Below are 25,832 nucleotides of genomic sequence, written 5' to 3'. Positions count from 1 at the left end.
ACCGATCCGATATTACGTATCGGTATCGGTCCGATACTGACCTAAATTACTGGATCGGATATTGGAGAAAAATAAAAAATGTAATCCGATCCATTAAATATCACGAAAGCACCTCACAAAACTTGCAACACGCCGTAACTCACCTCAGAACGTTAGCACGTCGGAGCCGTATGCATCACGTGATAGAGCGGCTGTGGCATGCGGGACCTGTTGGTGGTCTGGATAGCATGTGGAGCTTCGATGGCAACCCGGCATTTCATCTCCGACAAAGTTATCCCCGAGAGAAGTAAAGCAAGTGTGTAAGTCCATCTCTGAATGTTTGTAAAGCATTCCTGCGTTAAGCTTACCAAACGATATATGGAGCGACTGCCTCTTCTGGCTGCTACTTCAATCATGAAACTGCTTAATGATCAGCTGATCGGCTTTTCTGTCGCGAGTCCGTGTCTCTGGTTTGTTTTTGGCCCACTTTGCACCAGAAAGAGGAAACCAGCGGCTGAACAACAGCAGCACGTTTAAGCTTGATAAGCTGTTGTTAGAATTTATTTATTATTACTTTCTACTCGAGGATCTTTTTCTACGTAGCTGACGGCTGGTAACTGTGCAGGGGCGGATCTAGCAAAGTTTAGCCAGGGGGGCTGATAGGGCATTAACAAGGAAAGGGGGGCACAAAGACATACTTTTCTTTCTTATTCTCATTTAAAATGTCTAGCTTTTAATAAATAATTATCCGAATCTTACACCCAAAGTTTTAATTTGATGTAAAATGAATAGAAGTCAATTACTGTATATAGTAACTATTAAGTCTAATATATATACCCTAGTAAGCTATAGTACTTTTTCCGTTGGGAAGGTACCATCTGTGCAGTCTGCAATTTTGTTGAAGAAAGATGTTGAATCTATTTAATATTTCTTGAAAAATAATTGATTTCTGTGCATTTTTTTTTCACACTGCATCAAATTAAGGTTGATTACGTCGATTAAGCATCATGAGGTGGAGCGTGAGGGGTGGTTCCCTATTTTTTATTTATTTATTTTTGTTGTTGCTGGGAGTTGGAACCCTATTAGTTAGGTTGCTTAATATTTACGCTAAGTACTCTTTAAAATACCAGAATAGGGAGGATGGTGCAGGTTTAAGTTTATTAGATTGATCAGTATTGCTGAACTATGAAATTTTTTTTTTTTGCATATAGGTATAACAGAATAGCTTTAGTGTAGTTGTTGTTGTTTTAAACTTGAGTATGAACTTATACAAAATGCAGCAAGATATTAAAAAAACAGTTTTGTTGATTAAAAAACACTATATCGGATTCATATCGGTATCGGCAGATATCCAAATTTATGATATCGGTATCGGTATCGGACATAAAAAAGTGGTATCGTGCCATCTCTACAAATTACACACAGACACACACAACTTTTAAAGCATTCAAACTTTTAAAAGCCATTTTTTGACTTTATTTGAAGCAGGCAATCATTTGCCAGCAGTTGCCATGGCACCCAGTTTTTAAATTAAGAATGTGTGTTCTTTGCCTCTGCAGTGTTTTTAAAAAATATATAATTGATGTCAGATTAAAATAATAAGCTGTCTGTGTCCAAAGTACTCTGTTCGACTTTGATCTCTCATCTGCAGTTGTACTCGCACTTTATGTGTTATCATCCTGTTGAAAAAAGGCTTCTCAGTTTTGTTTTCATCAGCTCACATAAATCGGGTGCAATTGTATGCAATTGCACACATGCTGTACGCAACCTCGAAACTCCCCTTGTAGCTATTAGAAGTGATGGAAAGTAGTTTTATGGCATTCTCCCTGCCTTGTTCCAAATTGCATAAGCACATTGCAGAATACTACCACATAAAACTCCCATATGTGTCTGCACTGCATGTCTTTCTGTATTTGATTAAGAATAAAATGGACAAAATTGACTAAAGGCAGGCAAAGGCAACTTTCCTCCTGCTGCTTTGTTTTCCCCAGTTCTGCTCCCTAGCATGCGCTCTCTATTTCCAGAAAAGAAGTATATGCACAGACTCCAGAATATTGAACCTGTTTCCTGATGTCTATTAACTTTACAGTTTTACTCAGTCACTTGTTAAAATCACTTCCAGCTATTCAGTGAGCTGCACTTTCATTTTTTGCTGGCCTTAGAGGTAAATCTCACTGATCAGTGAGAGACATTTTTACAAGTATTTTAAAAATATTGCCATCCAACGTTGTGTTGACCAGTTGTAATGATCAATTTAACTTCCAATTTAAAAAAAAAAAACAATTAAAAATGCATTCATTTATTATGTCCACATAATGCCCCTTAGTCACGGGTTGCCCTAGTAGCTAGTCCTTCCTGACACAACCCCAAAAGGCTTTGGGTCTCCTCCCCTAACTGAAGCAGAGATCTTTTATTTGTTAGGCGACTGTGTTAGCAACAACTCTGTGGAGCCAGTATCGTGCGGAATTGGGAGTAATAATTATTACTACTCAAAGCTTCCTAGATTTGGCTCTACAAATTGATATTTTCTAATCTAATGTTTGCTGCAAAATCCCAAAAATTTTCTGAGGACTTCTTAACTAACTTAGCCACATATCTGAGTCAAACCATGGATATAACCCATCTCCGTCATCTCATTGCTGCCTTCACCCAATTGCTTTTTCCCTCCCCAAATATCCCACCCTGGTACTTTTTCTGTAAACCATTCATAATGACTGCCATTCATAACACGTCACCATCGTCAGGGTTTTATTTTCCTTACAAGTCAGTCACGACAAGTTCATGTTACCCCTCCCCCCCACCACCACCACATTCAGCCCTCATTGACCCCCACACTCTCAGTGTATTCATTCCCTTCCATTTGTCTCGGCCCAGTCTAAACAAGCAGCCACAGAGGGGAGGGAGGGCCCGTGTGGGTGAGAGCAAGGGATAATTGAGAGGGAGAGAATGATAAATGAAGTTAGAGGAAGGAGGAGTGAGGGCTGATTGGAGAGTTTATTGTATTTTGTCCATTCTCTCTCCTCCTACCTTCCATTTTCTGTTGAATTGAAGGGAAAGATGGTGGATGGATTTGGAGATATCAGTACCAACAAGTTGGAGTAATCCATTTTCGGCCCTTTGTCTGAATTGTGTTTTTGTAGGCTGTCTTTTAAGAAGTTATAGCCACTGTCTAGGTTAAAGATGCTATGTGACAACAATTCATCCATCAATCTGAAGTATATGCACACTTGTACATACCGATATTCTTTCAGCACCTTTAACTCTCTTTAAACTTAAGTGCCACTGTATATACTGACTCATATTTAGCATGCCAGAGGCAATCTGCCATCTTTGACAAGCTGGCAAATAACAGTTTTCTTCTACTTACACAGCATTCATATGACTTTAGCTAAACTAATTATGGCATGTAGTATGATACTCAAGTAAAAGTGAAAAGTCGCCATCTAAAGCTGATTGGATCGGAAAAGACTACTCAAGTACTGAGTAACTGGTTGTAATGTCTGGTTTTTTTTAGTTTGTTTAAAGAAATGCACAAATTTTTAGTATTTTCAAATAGAATATATGTAAAACCATTAACAAAATAAGGCACAACAATTCTAATTTCCAGATTAGTTTTTAACAACAAAGCTTTTTTAACCAGTACCTACAGAAAACATTAGAACGAGGCAACTTCAACATATGTGTGTAGACACTAAAGCTAAAGAATGTCAGACTAGGGGTGGTTCTTTTAAATACAAAGAGGGAGCAAGCGAATCAGAAACACAGAGCACAGAGATGCGACAGGTATAATCAGGAAAAGTTTATTCCCCAATGTGGACAGCAGGAATAAAACAATAATTCTAAAAACAAGAAACAAAACAAACATCTGCAGTAAAATTCACCAGGAATAGATAAACGCAATTCTAACAAAACTATAAAATGTTCTTTGTATACTAAAATACCTCAATATACACAGTGGATTAACACAATGTCATATAACAACACTAAAAACATGCAATACAAACAGAATAAAATGATGCAAATAAAAACTACACTAAAATCAGATTAAAACCAATTATAAAAGACAAATACAAACTTCCACGATGTGACGTACATACAAGAGGGCTCACTTTCCCATAAATAGTTTCTTCACTCAGTGAAATGATGGTTAAGCTTCAGCAGCAGTTGGCTCTCAAGGTTCTTGCTGTGAAGCTGTGACTGTTTGGCAGTGAACAGGAGTCCTGCCTGACTAAAAAGTCTCTCACAGGCTGCAGATGCAGGAAGAGCTGTATTGACTTTGATTGACAGCTTCTTGATGTGAGGAAAGCTCTGCAATAGATCCACTCCAGTGAATGGACATGAAAGGTACCTCTCCAGCTCCCCTGCTTCTGGCTTTCCTGACCCCATGGATCCAAAGAAGACATCTTCGTCAGATAGGCTGCTGTTTGTGCTGGCCTCATCCAGCTCTGTGTCTAGTTGATTTCTGATAAAGTTCAGACCTGTGGAAAGATGTATGGTTAGGTCTGTGCATTACTGTGCTGTATAGACTGCCGAGCTACTGGTGAAAGATTTTTATCACACCGGAGATGTTTGTTTCTAACTAACACTATAATCCCAAGTTACAGTAACAAGGAAAGTCATTATAAGTCAATATCTAGTGGCTCACAATTTAATGGATAAATATACCAGCTTTTAAGATGCTTCCCTCTGTGGACCAGGATGTTCTGAATCTTGGTAGAAGTATTGCAGCTGCAGTCATCTCAGGGTCTTTCATTATTTCTCCAAAACGTTTCTGGATCCCGTCCCGCAGCGCATCAACAAGAGGTCTACACATTTTGCAAGATGACTCCAGCCTCCTCAGCTTCTTCTGAGACAGCCTCTTGTATGTATTATTGGTAGCTTCTGCAGCAGTGGCATCAACTGTTGATATAAGATTGAGTAGATGACACGCACACTTTTGGTGCCTTGGAAGCTGGTACTCCAGACCTGTGTTGTCATTCAAAACAGCAAAGACATCTTGACACTCCACCTCTAACTCACTGTCTTCTGCATCATCAAGGATAGACCCACCATCCTCCTGCCATTTGGTTGTTTCTTCCTCTTTCTCCTCACCATATAATTGAAAGGCCTTCAAGAAATTTGAACCACTGTCGTCCTGGTCACTTTTTCTCTGATGTGATACTCTGAATGGATTTCTTCTAATGCTGCAGCAAGAACATCAAATGTATGCAAACCTTTAAGAGGTCTACAAGCTAGTGCAGCAGAATGCCTTTCAAAAGAGATGTCATCTATCCAGTGACAAGTCACTCCCAAGTAGCTATGCTGTCTGGCAGACCAGCAGTCTGTTGCGGTAGCAACATAGTTCACAGTGCTCAGTTTTTTGATGATTATGCTTTTCATGTTCTTCGCAGCTTCTTGTATTTTTGAGCACAATGTTTTCCTTGTCATTACTGTACACTGAGTTTGCAAGGTTTCCATCATAGTCTTGAAGGACGATGTCTCAACTATAGAAAATGGTTGGTTGGCTTCACATACAAACGTAAGCAGAAGCTTGTCAAACGTTGCTTGTGTTACCCGCCTAGAGCCAGTGAAAGAATCTGTAAGTTTTGCATTCTTCATAGGTGGCTCGGTGGAAGAGGACGACTTTCGTTTTCTGTGGTGGTCCATTAATTCTGTATACATCTTCATTTTGGTGGCGTGAACCCTCTGTTGGCAGAAAAAATAGACCATGAAACTACATGTGACTAAGCAATTTCTATACACTTTTTAAAAAACAATGTTCCCATATTTTTAACCCTCCTGTCGTGTTCACCTCCCCACCGCCATTGACTGAACGGCCCACTGAATGACCAAATGAAAGACACACTGAACGACCTACTGAATGGCCCACTAACGACCCACTGAACTGAATTTGGTGGTGAAAAATGTTTGTTATGCTAATTTAAGAGCTGTTAAAACAGACCACTCAATTTTGTCTGGGAGTGCTACAGTAAGGGGTGGGGGATGAATGAAACTGGAGAGTTCAACTAGCATAAAAACCATTTTTCACCACCAAATTCAGTTCAGTGGGTGGATTCCCATTCATTTTCTATGTTGGTCACTTTTGAACGGGAACACTACGTGTGCTAATAGAAGTCCTAACAGATGTTCATTAAAACACTCAAAATTCAAAGAGGTGATCATCACTTTTATATGTTCAAGTGCATAGTGTGGAAGGTATCATGAGGCAATCAGATGTAAAACACAATATTTGTGTGTTTTAAGTTGTAAATCAGTCAGATTTGATCCAAACACGACAGAAAGGGAAGAGAAACCAAAGTCGTGCCTACATTAAGTGAGTTTCCACACACACACACACACACACACACACACACACACACACACACACACACACACACACACACAAAAATAATTCCAGTTTAAGTTAAAAATAAGAACATATGCAAGGCTAAGCAGTGCAAGTCAATAGATTCTGCTTCAAAAAATGTTTAGAACCTTTATAATCTTTATAAACTTCTACACCTTAATAACTGTAGTTCTTTGAAGAAAGAGTCAAGACAAAAGTCACTTGTGGAGAAAAGAAAAATATTAAACCAGCTTAATTACTATTCTAATGTTTTTCTAGGAGAGAAAGGGAGTGATTCTGGATATGCACAATTTTTAAAATTTAATTTTTAATGTGGACAAGGCCTAAGACTGTGATCCTATAACCCATGGGTGCAAAGCTCCAGTCCTCGGGGACCAGTGTCCTCACCGCAACACACCAGAATGAAATTATTAGGTCATTAAATTTAGCCATTTAATTCATGTGTTAACCACTTAAGCATAGCTAAAAAGACATTTAGACCAAACTTACCGCGACATGTTTCCTCAGGTTAGATGTTGAGTTTTTGTACGCTGAAATGTCTGTTTGTTTTGGCTCACACAGAAGACATCGCATTATATAGCTGTTCTTTTGTACTCCTTTAAAGCGAAACATGCTTTGTATATGTGGCCAAGGGTGTTTATCCTCTTCAGTTTTGGTGCAGACAGTTGCCTCTGCCATTTCTTGATGTGTTTCTTCAGTCTGTGTCCACTAGTTTGAAAGGCTTGGGCTGCTCGGCCTGCCTTTTATATCTGGTCATGAGACTGCATGGCTACGTCTGATTGGTGAAAGAGTTACAGGTAGCCTCCAGGCGGCATGATCCATTATTAGTAGTATTATCCAATGTGTGAAATTAATTATTTTTAAAAAGTAGTAAGTCAAATATTGTCAAATATAACTTAGTAAAAGTAGTGTTTGTTCTTCACAAATGTACTCAAGTAAAAGTAAAAAGTATGGTGCAATGAAGGTAAAACAATATGTTCTTCTAAAACGTAAGTAAATGTAACTCGTTACTACCCACCTCTGCTTGCAGCAGTTGTATGTCATTGTTCCCACCTTTAGGAAATACTTTAATTCTCACACAAAACACATAGTACATATAATATTTACTAAACAGGAGAAATCTAAACATTTTCCATAGTTTGCATGGTTTGCGTTCTAGTATATACAATAATGAGAAAGTGTCTGTGTGGTTAAGGGGAGTGTGCTGCCTGAGAAAAGCACAGGAAGCTGAGCAGGAGCAGTCACTAGTTGTGAAATCACTTGACTTCTGGATTAGCTGGAGCTGATTTTGCACTCAGACCTCATTGACTCAAACTGGCAGGCTACAGACCATTTAATGTGTGCTATAGGCAAACATTTGCATTCTTACATACAAAAGTTATTTGGTAGAAAAGTAAGTAAAGAAAACAGAAATTCACAGGAAATAAATGCTGCTGTGAAAGCATTTTAAAAAGTTCTCCTACAATCTCCTCAAAAAGAAATATATTAAAGTGGGGCTAGAATGAGGATACACTTTGGAGAGTGCCACTGGAAGTGTAATATCTGGATCATAGTAAGTGAGGTCATTTGCTGATAGTCAAGAGTAGTAAGATTGGAGGAAATGGCTTTCATTTAGTTCCAGTTTCTTAGCTTGTCTCAATAGGAAGATCTAAACATTTGTGGCAGAATGGAGTACTGTAGCCTGACAGATGTATACAGAACCCTTCTTCCACTGTCAACACAACTGAGTGGTTCCTGTTTATGTGAAGCCCGGAGAGACGGATGGAGTGGCTGGGCAGGGATGATGTACAGTGGGGCAAAAAAGTATTTAGTCAGCCACCGATTGTGCAAGTTCCCCCACTTAAAATGATGACAGAGGTCAGTAATTTGCACCAGAGGTACACTTCAACTGTGAGAGACAGAATGTGAAAAAAAAATCCATGAATTCACATGGTAGGATTTGTAAAGAATTTATTCGTAAATTAGGGTGGAAAATAAGTATTTGGTCACCTCAAACAAGGAAAATCTCTGGCTCTCACAGACCTGTAACGTCTTCTGTAAGAAGCTTTTCTGTCCCCCACTCGTTACCTGTATGAATGGCACCTGTTTGAACTCATCATCTGTATAAAAGACACCTGTCCACAGCCTCAAACAGTCAGACTCCAAACGCCGCCATGGCCAAGACCAAAGAGCTTTCGAAGGACACCAGGAAAAGTATTGTAGACCTGCACCAGACTGGGAAGAGTGAATCTACAATAGGCAAGCAGCTTGGTGTGAAAAAATCAACTGTGGGAGCAATCATCAGAAAATGGAAGACATACAAGACCACTGATAATCTCCCTCGATCTGGGGCTCCACGCAAGATCTCATCCCGTGGGGTCAAAATGATCATGAGAACGGTGAGCAAAGATCCCAGAACCACACGGGGGGACCTGGTGAATGACCTGCAGAGAGCTGGGACCAAAGTAACAAAGGTCACCATCAGTAACACACTACAACGGCAGGGAATCAAATCCCGCAGTGCCAGACGTGTTCCGCTGCTGAAGCCAGTGCATGTCCAGGCCCGTCTGAAGTTTGCCAGAGAGCACATGGATGATACAGCAGAGGATTGGGAGAATGTCATGTGGTCAGATGAAACCAAAGTAGAACTTTTTGGTATAAACTCAACTCGTCGTGTTTGGAGGAAGAAGAATACTGAGTTGCATCCCAAGAACACCATACCTACTGTGAAGCATGGGGGTGGAAACATCATGCTATGGGGCTGTTTTTCTGCCAAGGGGACAGGACGACTGATCCGTGTTAAGGACAGAATGAATGGGGCCATGTATCGTGAGATTTTGAGCCAAAACCTCCTTCCATCAGTGAGAACTTTGAAGATGAAACGAGGCTGGGTCTTCCAACATGACAATGATCCAAAACACACTGCCTGGGCAACAAAGGAGTGGCTCCGTAAGAAGCATTTGAAAGTCCTGGAGTGGCCTAGCCAGTCTCCAGACCTCAACCCCATAGAAAATCTGTGGCGGGAGTTGAAAGTCCGTGTTGCTCGGCGACAGCCCCAAAACATCACTGCTCTCGAGAAGATCTGCATGGAGGAATGGGCCAAAATACCAGCTACTGTGTGTGCAAACCTGGTAAAGACCTATAGTAAACGTTTGACCTCTGTTATTGCCAACAAAGGTTATGTTACAAAGTATTGAGTTGTATTTTTGTTATTGACCAAATACTTATTTTCCACCCTGATTTAAGAATAAATTCTTTACAAATCCTACCATGTGAATTCATGGATTTTTTTTCACATTCTGTCTCTCACAGTTGAAGTGTACCTCTGGTGCAAATTACTGACCTCTGTCATCATTTTAGGTGGGGGAACTTGCACAATCGGTGGCTGACTAAATACTTTTTTGCCCCACTGTATGATTGGCAAACCTGCTATGTCTCCAAAAAGACGTTCCTCGCAAAGTAAATGTAGCCTGGCGTTGAAGTTTATAATGTTTGACCCTTGGACAGTTTCACAGCAGCTCTCTGATTTATCTGTTTTCTGTAACTTGTTTAAGCGTTAGTTGAACATTTGGCTTGGGGTTTTTTTTCCGTCCCACCCTTAGAGGAGGGAAAACAACTGTGGTTTGTAATGTATCTGGAAGGTTGGAGAAGGTCAAAACAGGTTCTCTTTAGCAGGTGATTAATTTAATGTGATCACAAGCCAAGAACCACATTTTGGGGATCATAGAAACCCAGCTGACATGCAATGGCTGGTAGTTAGCATGTCTGGGAAAGACTGTAGCTATAATTAACAAGTAATTTTAAATCCAATTTGAGGTAATGGAAAAAAATCTTACAAATAACAAGAATTAGTCAGCGAAATGGCAAAATGGCTGGTGAGAAAGTAGAGCTGCTAACAAAACCACAATCATTTTTTTTTTATTTCTTGCTAAAAAAGTAAACACTCCAGTAAGACTAAAGTCTTTACAAAGAAAAAAAGGATTGTAGTCTTGCGTGGCTAATAAAACCAAAGTAGTTGTTCAAAATGGCCATTTGTGTTACTTACTTCCTTCAGTCTGCTGCCAAATGTAGATGTACACTAGGAGGACTGTTCATTTATAATAGTATTGTTAGTTCCTTTGGCACACTGAGGCTGATTGGATTCACCACGGCTGGTCTGCATTCCTGTATTTTAATCAATCAAAGGCTGTTTTAACAGCTGCATTGTATTATTTTAATGAAGCCTACTTTGATGGTTACGGTCTATTTCTTCTCTGTCTCTGTTTTTTGCCTTGCGAAGGACCCAAAGTTTCTATTTGTGTCTCACTAGCTTCATCCCACCCCCCACCCCACGCCTCATTGTGAAAGGCCGTTTTGTGTTGCAGTCAGTGGAAAGGAAGTTGTTGGCTTTGTGATGGGGTCTCTGTGAAGATACTGTTGACTTTGTGACCCAGTTTAAAAAAAATCACTCTGTTAGTTTTAAGCAAATAGGCTTCAGGCCTCTGCAGAGGTTGTATTTGGCTGTTATTTCTAGAGTCTGTCCAATACTGGAGTTCTCAGGGTTGGTGAGGACATTAAGGAAGTAAAATATTTTGCTAACAATATATCCGCTAACGTATAATAACAGCTAATATTATTTATATGCTCACATAAAATATATAAAATATAAAATAGTATGTGTATCTTTTTACTTCCCCCACCCCCACCCCCCAAAACCTTATAATTATTGTGGGTTAGTAATGATGCAAATAGCCAATTTTAGCATGTTCTTAAAAAAAAAAAGTATTTTGTATTAATTTCTTCTGATTAAAAATATAATCACAGTTCACACAGTGTTATCACAGTAGGCTGGTGAATAGGTCAGTAGTGCCTCTGAAGCCTTAGCTATGCTTTACAGGCCTGTGAGGCTCCGCTTGGGTCAGGGTGGCATAAATGTTTGCTGTTCGACAGTGAGTGCGATTGGAATTGTAGGCGTCCACATGTCTGCCTGACAACGCGGGCTCGTCCTTTGAGAATTTACATTACAATGAATCGAGTACACATGTGCCCAAGAAGTATAAAAGAAGCATAACAGGATTGACTCCTTGAACATTATGACTCCAGCTGTCCCTGTAAGTATAATTGAGTATAATCGTGACTAAAGGGGGCAAATTTAGCTGTTTTTCTATTCAATTCAAATCAGTTTTATTTATACAGCGCCAAATCACAACAACAGTCGCCTCAAGGTGCTTTATATTGTAATGTACACCCTACAATAATACATACAGAGAAAAACCCGACAATCATATGACCCCCTATGAGCAAGCACTTTGGCGACAGTGACAAGGAAAAACTCCCTTTTAACAGGAAGAAACCTCCGGCAGAACCAGGCTCAGGGAGGGGCGGAGCCATCTGACGTGACCGGTCCCAGGATTCTTGGTTATGTTTAGCAGACTGTATCACATAAGTAGAGTTCTAATTTCAGACAAAAGCCAGAGTTCAAATACAAGAAATTTAACCAGTAGTTTAACAATTTGAAATTGTTCTTCATTAATTTATGCTGGCACAGTTGTGTATGGTATAGCCAGGCCTAAACAGATGTATTTGTCCTTGTCATATGTTAAGATGTAAGCAAGCCTGCCTATTGATCTGTTATGAATTTCTCTGTCTGTTATGTATATACCTAATGAGGCCTGTAATAGAGAGAGAGAGAGAGAGAGAGAGAGAGAGGTAGTGGCGTGCAACAGCGGTTTAGATTATCCAGGGTTGTTCTCTGGAGAGTATTTCCTGTCTACTCTCCCTCCTGTACAGCGCTGGCATTGTTAGATATGTTGTCCTGTGTTGTAGCAGCTGCACATGTCTGTCTCATTGTGTTAAACATGCGAGATACTATAAGTCAAATCAGGTCAGATGTATTTTTAATGCTCAGTTTTTAATGCAGTGCCTGGAAGAGCTATACAGTCTTATGAACTATGGACAGGACAATATGACCAGCAACACTTTATGATCATCGCCATCAGGCGTTGAGGTGTTATTGAAATGTAAAACATCACTGCAATGATGCATGAACATATCATGTAGCATATTTCTTTAGGGCTGATCTCTCATGTAGATGCTTTGTCACTCACTTGCAGTCTCACTCCTGAAATATGTAGTGTTTCTCACAACTTGCACGCCAAATCCAAACAAGAAAAGCTTCCAAGTATGCTGAACTTTCTGACTACATATTTTCCCATTTGCCCCATTCAGCTTTAGTAATGTATTTTTCTTTTTCCTTGTTCTCACTCGCTCTCTCCCTATTGCAGTGTTGGCAGACAACCTGAAGTCCAACCCGGGTATAAAGTGGCAGTACTTCAGCTCGGAGGAGGGCATTTTCACAGTCTTCCCCGCCCACAAGTTCCACTGTAAAGGAAACTACGAGCACCGCAGCAGGTATAGAACAGCCACTGTCGCTTATAACACGTGTTGTTGTACTTCAGCTGTTTTCAATGTAAATAAATAAGATTATAGGTACAACTTGCACTTTGTCAGCAAATGTCACACATAATAATGGAAAAGATTGTTCAAGTGTGATGCTTCGGCAGCTCATTCCTGCCTTCATCTTCCTCACCCTCTTCCACCCCCCTCCCCGCCTTCCGTCCCTCCTCCTCTGCCAGTTGCTGTGGGGTGGCCTAGAGGGCATGTTGATGGCATCCTGCCCTCATACACCCCGACCACACATGCCATTGGTAGGAATGTGGCTCTTTACCACTAAAGCCTACTGGAATTTCACACCTCCAATGTTATGGGTTTTTTTTCTCCTTCTCCCCGCCCCCCACCCCACCCCATTGCTGAAAGCCATCTCTCTCATGCTCCCTTGTGCATTTCGCATTGGCCTCTGTTTTCTTTTTAATATTCCTTTTGAGTTGTTGTTGTTTATTTCTCCCATTGCTGTTCAAGTCAGTGAGTTTGGCGTGCAGCCATGGGAGAAATGACGTTGCTTGGCTTGCTTCAAGTATGAATGAGGCTTTGTGAGTACATCACTCGTGTTAGTGTCGCTTTGTCCAGCAGACCACACACAAAGAGCCACTGACCCCCTACAGTCTGCACCGTTCTGCAGCTCCACCTGCTTATAATACAAGCATAACACATACAGTGATACCTCAAATGACAAGTCTCACCAAATCAATGAGCGGTATGCAGCCGAATCTTCAACATTTGATATACTGTGTTTGTACTATTTTTAATTAAACATTTAGTTCTTTTTTTCTTTCTTTTTCTTTTCTTTTCTTTACTTGACACAGTATCCCAACTTTTTAGGAAACTTAGCTGCAGTAAGCAGTATTTTAAGACCAAACCAATGCTTTCACGCTATGTTGCTTGAGTTGCTTCTGAAAGAAACATGTCATTACTCGACAACAGCCACACACGGTGGTAGTTGTTCTTTAGAGGTGCAATTTTCCATAGCAAATGCTGCAGGTCGTCAGACAACTGTAGCCTCACTTTTCCAAAACAAATTCAGTTGGTGTGTGGAGAGGGGGGGAAGTAAGATGTAAACAATAAATCCTGTTTTGTTTTGTTGAGACTTAGACTCTTAGTCCTTATTCACTGAGTTTAAAAACATGAAGTGTTTTTGTTTTGAGAAGGTTGATGACAGGTCATATTGCTGGATTTCAAAATATTGTCATATTTCTTCAAACCCCAACCACAATCAAGCATTATTAACCAAACATCCTTACTTTTGGATGATTCTTTTTTATATAGCTGCAGGTTGGGTAACACTGTGTAATCCCCTCATCTCCAACCGCTCGCAGAGGATTGCCGCCCCTCCCTGAGCCTGGTTCAGCTGGAGGTTTCTTCCTGTTAAAAGGGAGTTTTTCTTTCCCACTGTTGCCAAAGGGCTTGCTCATAGGGGGTCATGATTGTTGGGCTTTTCTCTGTTTGCTTTGTATTATCGAAGGGTCTTTCCCTTACAATATAGAGTGCTTTGAGGCAACTGTTGTTGTGATTTGGTGCTATATAAATAACAAAATTGAAAATTGAATAATATGGTCCACAACTAACAGTGTGAGTCACCTATATTTAAATAGACTTTCGATGCATTTTATTTTAAATTGCAAATTAATTATATTTACTTACAAATACTTAAAAATATGTACACTAGAGTAAGAGGGTAACGAATCAGGTGTGTGCAAGAAACAAAAAATAATTATACTATAATTAGTTTTCATAATTTGTATGTAATGTATAAGTAATTTCATATAGTACATGAGTAATATAGAATGTTGCCTAAGTTTAGGTATTTTACAGGCAAGGACACAGAAATGATACAAGTACTGTGCAATTTCATCCTAATTTTGAAGGAAAATAAATATTATCCCATTTCACATGTTAATACAATGTGCATTTTGGCTTGCAGGCTGTATTATGGCATTAATTTTTTTAACATCTTCATAAACTATTCATTCTGTGATGTGTATGATGGATGTCTTATTGCATTTCTGCAAAATTACCCAAAAGTAACGTAGTACTTAAAATTACTTGCAGTATCTTTTCCTGTAAAGCACCCAGAGGTTATGCACTATGTAAAATTACTTACACATTACTTACAATTAATTATGTACTGCCTAAATTTACTTACAGTATTATTATTTCTGTGTATCTACCTTTAACTATTTGTAGGTGAATATCATTAAATTGTAATTTTGAATAAAATTCATTGAAATTTCATTTAATTACAGGGGAGTTATGTCACAGTTGCAGACTGTATTATAAAGTGTTACCAACTCTGTAATGACAGCATAGAGTGAAGAAGGTGCCAGACTTCCTCTAAAACTATGAAACTGCTAGGCAACAGAGTATGTTTATAATTTAAAACATATATCTGTCCATATCCCGTTTGTGTATCTGTGTGTGTACCTGCGCAGGCCTGTGTACGTTTCTGCAGTGCGTCCACAGTCTAAACACATTGTGGTTATGATCGACCACGGAGCCTCCATAACTGACACCCAGCTTCAGATCGCCAAGGACTCAGCGCTTGTTATCCTGAATGCCATAGATGAGCATGACAAGGTTTGTGAAAGGGGACGCTTTTCTTCATTATCAGGCATCTGTATTTACATCTCTTATCATTCTTGGTTTGATGGCCCTTTTGCTCCTTCCCAGATCTCCGTACTTTCGGTGGCAGAGACCGTTCGCTCCTGCTCTCTAGACCAGTGTTACAAAAGTCTGCTGTCTCCAGCCACCAGCGAGACGAAAAGGAAGATGAGCACCTTTGTGTCGAACGTCAAGGCGTCTGATGGAGCCACGCAGCATGCAGCTGGCTTCGAGAAGGCCTTCCAGCTGCTTCGAAACACCACCAGTCACAACAAACAGAGCAGTAAGTCTCAGATAAGAAGACACTAATGTAGATTTAGCATGTTTTCATCACTGAGTTTGATAGTAGCAAACGTGCGTTTGTGTATCAGCCACAGACATGGTGATCATTTACCTGTCATCTGGCGTCACGTCTCGAGAATCATCGGAGCTGGTGAAGAGAGCCACGCTCAGTGTGGTCCGGCAGGAGAACCGGCACCTCAACAACTCTGTCATGATCCTCACGTACGCTCTCATGAATGGTGGGTGAAAACTTTATTATTTTTCACCTGAATGTTTACATTTAATTTAGTCAGGTTTTCTGTTATAAGGAACTATTCGACACAGTTAATGAAATTCAGTTTTTCTATTTACCGTACCTCTGGACGTGTATTTTTTTTCTCTACACTTCTTGATCTGGTGCTTCATTCCTTTTGGCTCTGCTGGGACTGAAGGTTAGAGAGGTGCTTTTAAAACCTCAAAGGCTTTTTGTTTTCTGTGTTTGTGCCTGCCTGTGCAGTAAGTACGCTTCCTTTTCCTCTAAATTTGTCCTTGTCCTTCCATCTGCCTCCTAATTCCCGTCTCCCTCTGCATCACACGTACACCCGTGTCTGCTGCGCTTGCTTTAGTCCACCATTAATACAAATTATTTTTGCATCGAGAAATGGAAATGAGGTACATCTAAGAGCAGAGAGAGTGAGACTTCAAAGAGCGTGCTGCTCACTCTCTGTGTGACTGACAGAGGACCTTGGCTCTTTAAAGGGAGATGATGAAAAGGATGCAGAAATCTATCCTCCTCTGAGTTTATTAGCATTGCATATTCAGAAAAAACATTTGTATTGTTGCTGATGCTGCTGCACACAGCTGAAAGGCCTGCTGTGGGAGTCTGATTTCCTGCATCCCCTGCCAAATGTGAAGTGCTGATTGTTCAAGGAGATCAGCAGTCTCCTGTGTTTGTCTCTGTTGTCCACCTCTGTTACCAAAACAATGTCTGATACTCTGACCAAAACACTGTCTTGTCAGCTAGAATATGGTTTCGAATCTCCACTGGACATGTTGATGCTATCTAACAGTTGCACTATTTAAAAATAAACCGCTCGCCATATTTTCTGATCGGGGGGGGAAGTAAACCTTAGTCATGCAAAACAGAGAATACACTTCTTTTTCTTCTTTACTAACCAACTAATACACTGATATATGAGATATTTTTAGCCATTACCTGATTTTAGACCCACAAGTGAGTTCACAGTACAGTACCATGCAAGTCTTGAGTCACCCCTCATTTGTTTGTTTTGCTGTGAAAACCAGTTCATTGACACGTGCAAACATACATGAAAATACATCATATAATCATTTATTATTGTTCTATTCCTGAGAAGTACTCTTCAGGAGAAGTTCTCCAGGCTTTTTGAAGGACATTTATTGCTCTTTGGAGTCTGGAGAGGCCAACCCATGACTGATTACTGATATTACTATTACTGGTTCCATTCTTTTTTTCTTTTTTTTTCTATCCCAGTATGCTTTTATTGCTGTTATGGATCATTGTCATACTAAAAAAATGAAGCCATTCCCATTCAGATGCTTTCCATATGATATGACAGTTCTTGAGTTGTAGTCAGGAGTCACTTTGCTCTTCAAAAGTATTATTTTATGCTTGTCAAAATGTGGTATCTTTGGCATTTAAAAAAAACAAAACAAGGGAATCTGGCCTGGAAACCTACTGGAACTATTGGTCAAGATAACTTTCAAAGGATTATTACAAGAAACCAAGCTATAAAGAAATGGGAACTGAGGGGGACATTACTGTTGCACATTAGTGTTGATTTCACAGAATTATCTTGCAGTAAACTCAATTTCTTCTAATATTAGGCTGTTTAAAGGTACTCTTGGTAGTGGTAGAAACATAAAGGAGCATTGATTTTGCAAGTTGGTATATGGTGCACATCTACCATTTCATTTTTTTTTCTCGTGCAGGCCTGTGTCAGATTGAATGAAAAAGCTTGTTAATGTCAGGTCATAGCAGTCACACCAAACAAAGGAGGTGAAAAGAATGATGGATTGCAAACATTTTTCCCTCACAGGTTAAAGTGAACAGATACAAGTGGATAAAAAATCCACTCTGGTTGAAACTGCCACCCGTGGCTGCATTGGCTCCCTTGTCAGGCCCAGTGTAATGATCACAGGAGCAGAGCCCTGGCATTAAAAAGGAATTCTGCTGTAATCCATTCAGCGATTGGATACTTGCTCTATCCTTCCCAATAGGTTGTCAGATGCCAAATGTTCCATGTCACAGCTGTCAGGGCCAGCCACAGTTATTCGTCCTCGTCTAAATGACCTTATGAGGCTTGGAAAGATGGTCTGAAGTGTGCATTAAGGTCTCAATTGTATATTTTCTTTAAAGCGATGAGGGATTCATTTATGTCACAATCTCTGAGCTTGACAGATGACAGCTGGGCTTGGCCAACCCGTTCTCACTCCCAAAGCGTAACATTTTACGCTAGGTGACAAATCGTCACCATATTACGTTTTCGGCTACCCACCACGTTCCTAAATGACGACCTCGGAAAAAGAGGAAATATGAGAACCGTCTGGACTGAACCTACACATGTTCGCTCTTTTTCTTCAAATCGCTTAGAAACACGCTATTTAACATCATTAAAGTCCTGGTTAAGGTCAGGAATAAGGTTATGGTCAGGGCTAGGGATAAGGTTAGGTTTAGGGCTGGAATACAGGGCTGGAACGTCTATTACCGCGGGAGCGTCATTGCACTGGATTCCAGCCATAACCCGCCGCGTACCATAAGAACGCCGAAGGTCTCCTTTCGCGTTCCTCAGGAACGCCGCGGGACGTGACAAAACGTCGACATGTTACGCCTCGGGAGTGAGAACGCTCTGGCTTGGCAGATGCATGGGACTGTACAGGTAAAAGCTTATAGAGATCACGATGCAGGATCACAAGTTGGGGCTCGCTGGTGATGGCAAATCAGTTTGAAATTTTGATGGCAGTGTTAGTTATGATCCAGATGACGCAAGCTCATTGCTGATGACCAGAAGATTCATTGCACTAAAAATTGAACTTGAAATTGTTTTGAATTAACTGACCGTTTGGTGGAAAGGATGTGACTTCTTCTCCTACTCCTTCAAGGAATTGTCTTGTTGCTCGTAGGGACATGAAGAAGAGTGGGTTGCCTTTTTATAATAGGAATTTGAGTCATGCACTCTTTAGTGAAGAACTATTTACTCTTTTTTTAGCTCCGCTTCAACCACTCCCTGCTCTTTTGATTTGCACAATTACCCTGTCCAACAGTCCTGTAGCCAAACCATCTGCTATGGATTTGTTCCTAATATCCCTGCTTGATTAAATCAAACAAATTCCGTCATCGAGTCTACTCTTTTTTTTTTTTTACGCTCATATTCTACACCGCTCCCTCCTCTTGCAGAGGGAATTACAGGCCTGAAGGAGCTGGCCTTCCTGAGGGACCTCGCCGAGCAGAACTCATTGAAGTACGGCATTGACCGAACATCTGACCGAGACCGCTCATCTGGGTCAGCAGGAGCTTCAGTAATGCCGGTGGTGAAGGGCAGCATGATGGTGCTGAACCAACTGAGCAACCTGGAAACGACAGTGGGGCGTTTTTACATCAATCTGCCCAATCGCATGATTGACCTGGCTCGCTTCAGCCTACCCTACACCGACCCGATGGGAGATGGTGAGTAGTGTGGCCCGAACTGCACCAAAGGAAACTTCATACTGAACTGATGCTGAACCACAACTGGCAGCCATTGCTTTGTCAACCCTCATGGTAGTGGTAAATAAGTAAATAAGGCAAAAAAAGGAACACGTCATTATATGGGCACACACTATTGCAACAAAATTAATATGACAGTGCAGTGAGTAAATATAATTAAAAGATAAATGCATTGTGCGGATTATTACAAAATCCCTGCATTGTGATACCATACTTATCACGAGGAAGTAATATCATGTTGAGTTACTCTAATTCCTGATTAGCTTTGAAATCCTCACATTTAGGTCAGTTGAGACCTTTTTGACGGCATCAACACCACATTTAATCTTTTATTAGCCTCAACTTCTCAAAATGTAAAACAGTCCAGCCACCACTTTAATCACACTCTAGATTTTGTTCTGTCATATGGCATATTTAAATGTGCAATAATGGATTAAAAAGCAGTGGGTAAAAATGCAAATGCAGTAGATGTCTTTCTGTAAGTGCTATAACTAAGTTTAAGTTGTTATCCAATTCAGTGCCGTGTGCCAATACAGTGCCGAGCAGCTAGCTAAACTCTACAGACGTTGATCATCTTGTATTATTGTACGCTCTGTATTATTTAATGTTATTTACTATATAAAGTACAATATAAAGCGCCTTGAGGCAGCTGTGATTTGACACACTATATAAATGATAAGTGGACTGGTTCTTATACAGAGCTTTTCTGCTCTCCTGGAGGACTTTATAGGTGCTTTATACAACACGCCTCATTCACCTATTTACACCCATTCATAAAAGCGCTTAGTGTGGCAAGCTTAAACCTGAAGTGAACCTTACATAGTTGCCTGTACTTTCCACAGGGTTTATTATGACTGTGAGCCGGCCGTGTTATTTTGGTAACCAGCTCCTGGGAGTGGTTGGGGTGGATGTGAACTTGGCGTACATCTTGGAGGATGTTACATACTATCAAGACTCGCTCGCGTCATACACCTTCCTTATTGACAACAAAGGTGAGTCACACAGAGGTGGTAATCAGCTTAGTGCAAACCTTTTCATCAGAAACCAGTCTCTTTCTGTCACTCTCTCACTCACTCACTCACTCACTCACTCACTCACTCTCTCACACACACACACACACACACACACACACACACACACACACACACACACACACACACACACGTGTCTTTTCATGATCGCAGAAGAATCGGCAGGATTACCTACAGCCAGACTTTTTTGTTGTGGTCCGCCTCAAATCTCTTCTCGACTCGTTTTCTCTTCGTGTGCAGTAATAACAGTTTTCCCAGGTGGTGCTAAACGCAGCGGAGCAAATCCAAGTGTCACATTGCCACTTTTGCTTGGCCTCGCCTGCACAGCAAATATCAATCAGGAAACTAGTCAGTTTTTTAAATAAGCACACTTTGTTGTTTATTTGCTTCTAAATGGAATTACACTTCATTTTGTGTCTCAGCTTCCTCCACAGGCATTACGCTTTATTAGGCTAGCTGGCGTCTTGGTAGGTAGCACTGGCATTCCTTTGGCATTTCACTTTGTCGAACCATGCCTCAGTGGATTGCCACGCCACATTACAAATAGCGCTCATGTCCGGTCTTGGTTTGTCTTGGCCTCGGCTGAGGGGGTTCTGACTCAATTACTGGTGCTGTGAAATGGCTAGGTTGTGCTCTGTGGGCCTGGACAGAAATGACATTTAACAGTCACCGTTTTGCTAGATGGCAAAATGGCATTAGAAGTGATACCTTTTACTTACACCAAGGAATATTTGATGAAGAGTTTGTCTTCCTGACAAGCTGAAAACATGAAGAATAAAAATCAGGCTTTAGAAAAATTTGTTTTTAATATGTTTTAAATATGTTGGTGGCAATAAATAAATAACATGAATATGCCCAAGTACAACTGAATTTAACCTAAACTCTTAACCTATAGAAGTGGGTGTGGAGGCACTTTTATTAGAAATAAAAATAGCTTAAGTGTTGTTTTTTGTGTGGTTTTTTTGTTTGTTTTTTTGCTTCAGGAGCTTAAAAAGAGTGAGTCGTAGGCAGAGTAATAATTCGAGAGAGCTGAGGGAAAGCATGTGAACATGTTCAGCATATTTCTTACTATTACTATTAATTAGCTAGCAATAATTAGCTTTTTGGCAGTTCTGGGAATTGAGTGCTTTTCAGTGAGTCTCTTTTTTGCCCCCCTCATCTAAAATGTCTGTTATTGTAATAAATATGCCATCAAATTACAAGTTATTACTGTGCCGTGGTTATTAGTGCTCCAACTCTGTAAACGCTGACAAATGAGTCCCATTAAAGTTATTAGCTGGCATTCAAATCATCTGCTGCCAATTAGAGTTTAGGTAAATACGTTTAAAGTAAACATGCAGCTGACAAAAAGCTCCAGGAGTACAGAGCTGAAAACAGATTAGTACATTTAAAATATTGCTACACGTTCTCATATGGGAGAATGTGTTTACCAGTATACAAGTCTGCTTCTAAAATGGATTTAATAGAAGTGCGTATATACTGTATGCACTGTAGTTGTCGCAGTGCACAATTGTGAATCTTAAAATTACGCACTGCACTCTCTTTCAGTAAATATACAATACTCACAAACACAAAACTCCAAGATTTTGTTTTTTTAGGCCTTTCGCACCAGCACATATAAAACGGCTTATTGTCTCTCCCAGAATGATTACTGCTTCTTAAGAGCCGTTTATCACAGTACCACAAAGTACTGTTTGCCACTAGGGCAATTTTCAAGGCTAGATGCTGTAATTTTGCACAAGGGAAATTTAAGATGTTGGTAAAGGCTGTGCTTCAAGTTTTAAAGTGTGACAAGTAACTAAAGACGTCTCCTTCTCCTAACCAGCAGAAATGATCCTTTCCTAACTTTAAAGTCTTGGATTGTTCCTCTATTAAGCCTCGGAGGAGGTGGCCTTACTATAGTTTACTTGATATCATAATTTATTTATTCAGAGTGTATTTACTTTATAAATGGAAACAAGTTTCCAGATTCACCTGGAATCCCAAACTGTAGCATTTTTACTGGTTTATAAATATCAGGGGCACAGGCGAGGACTTCAGTCTTCCTGGCATTTAATAGCCTTTTATAAATCATGTTTCCCTCATGCATTGACAGCTAAATACCAGTGTTAATGTTGACAGCAAACTTTTGACTAAAATGTCATTTAGTTTAGTCATAATTTAGACATCAAAATTCTTTTAATTCTAGTTGAGGTTTGACGTGTTTTTACCTGTGAAAGTTGTACCACACGGTTTGCAAAGCATCTTATTTTCCTTGACATCAAATGCAAAATGTGTCCATATGTGGACTTTTCTCTTTCTCTCAAGCGTTCACATTTTGTCACATTTTCATGAGAAACTGGGAGCATGGGAGTGTCCCCTTCACCCAGTCCGTTTGTCAGCATCTGATTAAATTATGTGCGTCTGACCTTGCTGCAGAAAGAGATAACTTCTGATTGGATCGCATCCAAACCTGTCCTGCCTCTTTACACAGCTTAATTAATTCTGATTGGATCTCGTCGCTCCAGAACATTTTCATCTAGATTTTATTCCTTGAAGACCGTGTCAGTCCATTGCGTCATCGTTTTTGTGCTCGTGCATGAGTTTTTATTTAGCTGTCGTCTTGTTTTCATCAGGAGAAAATTGGTTGTTGACGACATCTGTGATAAAAATTATTAGTCAAGGAAATTAACATAGCTACTTCCAGGAAGGCCGCATCTTTAGAATCAACCCTGGTTTGATCCCTGCTGTAAAGTCTAAGCATCCATTGTTTTGTGAAATGGAAAGAAAATCTAGGCTATGATTTGCACATTAATTTGGCAAAAAGTATGACTTAACGCTGAGTAATAACAGTATCGTTACTAACGCTGCAGTATTTATTTCTAATTATATATTCAGATCCTGCTTTACTGTGTTGGTCTGTGCTTTTGTGTAATGTAACTGCAAACTGGTTGTTTAATTTCTCAGGCTACACCCTCATGCACCCCTCTCTGACACGGCCCTACCTGATGACAGAGCCTCCTCTGCACACAGATATTATCCATTATGAGAACATCCCAGGGTTCCCTGCCGTCCGGCAGAACATCCTCAGGTAAGAAAGGACAATTGCATGAATTTAAAAACAAAACAAAGCCATGGGTGGATAGATATGCACTATACTATGTGGCTTTTTGTTTTTGCAGTCTCCCTTTGGGCAGTCAGATCATTGAAGTGCCCCTTAACTCCTCTCTGTCCTGGCACACCAACCGTCTCAGGGATAACAGCAAGGATGCGTACAATGTCAGCTATGCCTGGAAACTGGTAGGTTCCCCAAAGGATAAGGTAAAAAAACGCTAAACAAATGCCCCCTGGTCACTGGTGACATTTAGTTTCCACAATAAACTTCAGCTCACTCTTTTACATCTGCAACCACACACCCAAAAAAAGACGTGTTTATGTTTAAATGCTATTTCATCCAAATATAGAAGAAGTCTTGTTATTTTTCAGACCCTTTCATTTTACTCTCTGTGTATATTCGAACCTTGCCAGAGGGGAAAGAAATATGTAAATGCAACATTGAACAAGAGGATAGTACTTTCAGAGCAATGGCAGTAGGACAGAGTGAGTGTAGGCAAAATGATTGTGCCTCCCAAAAGGGAAGCTTACACAGTCAGTCAGTGCTCTGGGCCAATGAGCCATTATTATGGTTGGTGCACTGAAGATTTCATTTACTTTCTCCCCATCTCTCCCGTTGCGGTCCAAAGCTCTTTATCATTCTCATTGTGTTAAAGCAGCATAGAAATTATGCTCCCAGCCTATATGTCTTCACCAAACCTCCACCGGCCCCACCTTAAACGAGCTCGTCTGAATGAAACCAAGAGCTCTCAGAAACTATTTAGATTAGATTAGATTAGATAGAACTTTATTAATCCCTCGGGTGGGTTCCTCTGGGAAATTCGTTTGTCCCCTCGGATCCACGTTTCCCACAAGGCCCTTAAGTGTCATGTTAAAAGAACAGATGGGGAACTGCACAGCAATAATATCATGCCTCACGCGAGTCTTTTTGCTTTTTGACATGTCAATTTGTTTATTATTATTTTTTTGGCAGGAGCAGAAATATCACACTTAATTTTAGACATTTCACTTTAGGCTTTTTAAAAAGGTTTTGACATTTATTTATTTTTCTTCAGGCATTAGAGCTCCAACACGTCACCTTTGCCATGAGTTTGGCAGCAGTCTCCATTTTTTTCTAAACGAGCTTTCCAGAGGCAGAAAAAAGGAAAACAGAAAATATTTTTTTAATATATTTATTTTTGTCTCTTCCCTCCAAACAATCTGTTTTTTGCTGTGCAAATAATATGTCCACGAGGGCCCCTTTTTGGATTGTATCATTATTCATGTTTGCTCTAATTTGAATCATAAATCTCCTGGGTGGTTCTGAAAACTGTCTACTGTACATTTGAGTGTGCTGCATCATTTATTTGGGAGGGAGGGGAGGGGATCATGAGAGCAGGCTTAGCCTTGTGTGGGATTCCTTTAGAGCCGGTTGCTAAAGCGGGCGCATTTGTTTGTGTGCTGCCCATAAATCTCTGGCAGTGGCAACTGATGGGAAACACAGAAAACAGAGCTGGTATATATGGGTGCTGTCAGAATCTCAACCACTGCTAGACTTCAGTCTATTAAAGATGTGACACCATATTCCCTTTGGTCAGCTCACGAGGCCGCAAAAGACGAGCGTCGGATATTATGTCCGATTCGAGAAAGTGCAGTGAGTACATCCTTCTCTCTGCAGTCTGTGGCATTGTTTGGAGCTTGGAGCATCAAATACTCCGGATTTTCCTTTCAGCCCCATGAAAAACAACAGTGAATGGATCATCTTAAGTGCAATCAGGCATTCATTTTTTTGCCCACTCTTACCAACACATTAGCGAGCACTTGTTGCACAGTTTAACAAAAATAAGCACTTCCAGTTAGTATTAATTTTGATTAAAGGCTGACAGTAGTAGCAGACACATTTCCTATTTACTCCTATTTATTTAGTACTTATTAAAACTGCATTGCTTTAAACTTCATATTTGGGAACAATGACAATTTAATTCTTGGGCGGGATGAAGAAGCTTAGGACTGAAAGCCAGAGAAAGCTTAGGGAAGTTTGAAAATATGATTTTAAAAGAATTATTTGGAATACTGTTGCCTTAATCTGTTTTTTTTTTAATTTAAAGTTAAGCTCCCTTCTCTCCTTGGCTTGTTCTCTAGGTTCAGGACACGTCGTTCATCCTGTGCATTGTGTACATTCAGCCCGAGATTCCAGTGAAGCAGCTGAAAAACCTGAACACAGCTCCCAGCTCCAAGCTGCTCTATCATCGTTTGGACCTGTTGGGTCAGCCCAGCTCCTGTCTGCACTTTAAACAGCTTGCCACCGTTGGTAGGAAGAGCACAGAGCTGGACTAATGTGATAATTCAAGTAAAAACACTGATTATCATCTCTGATTGTCCCTCT

At 40.2% G+C, this 25,832-nt stretch overlaps 1 protein-coding gene across 1 annotated transcript in view; it reads left to right on the top strand.

Moving 5' to 3' along the window:
• Positions 1-25,832, top strand: part of cachd1 (cache domain containing 1) — a 109,510-nt gene that overhangs the window by 62,094 nt on the left and 21,584 nt on the right. Inside the window, exons 5-13 of the mRNA XM_085386207.1 lie at positions 12,568-12,694; positions 15,169-15,313; positions 15,407-15,620; positions 15,709-15,858; positions 19,035-19,304; positions 20,186-20,335; positions 23,321-23,444; positions 23,536-23,653; positions 25,589-25,757. Coding sequence (XP_085242333.1) covers positions 12,568-12,694; positions 15,169-15,313; positions 15,407-15,620; positions 15,709-15,858; positions 19,035-19,304; positions 20,186-20,335; positions 23,321-23,444; positions 23,536-23,653; positions 25,589-25,757 — 1,467 coding nt within the window. The remainder of the gene's footprint in view (positions 1-12,567; positions 12,695-15,168; positions 15,314-15,406; positions 15,621-15,708; positions 15,859-19,034; positions 19,305-20,185; positions 20,336-23,320; positions 23,445-23,535; positions 23,654-25,588; positions 25,758-25,832) is intronic.

This window comes from Rhamphochromis longiceps, linkage group LG17 (genome assembly GCF_057381845.1).
Source record: "Rhamphochromis longiceps isolate RC_006_pf linkage group LG17, R_longiceps_female_GT1.1, whole genome shotgun sequence".
Taxonomy (NCBI): domain Eukaryota; kingdom Metazoa; phylum Chordata; class Actinopteri; order Cichliformes; family Cichlidae; genus Rhamphochromis; species Rhamphochromis longiceps.
The sequence above is the reverse complement of the archived record's forward strand: the minus strand, read 5'-3'. Positions and strand labels throughout refer to the sequence as shown.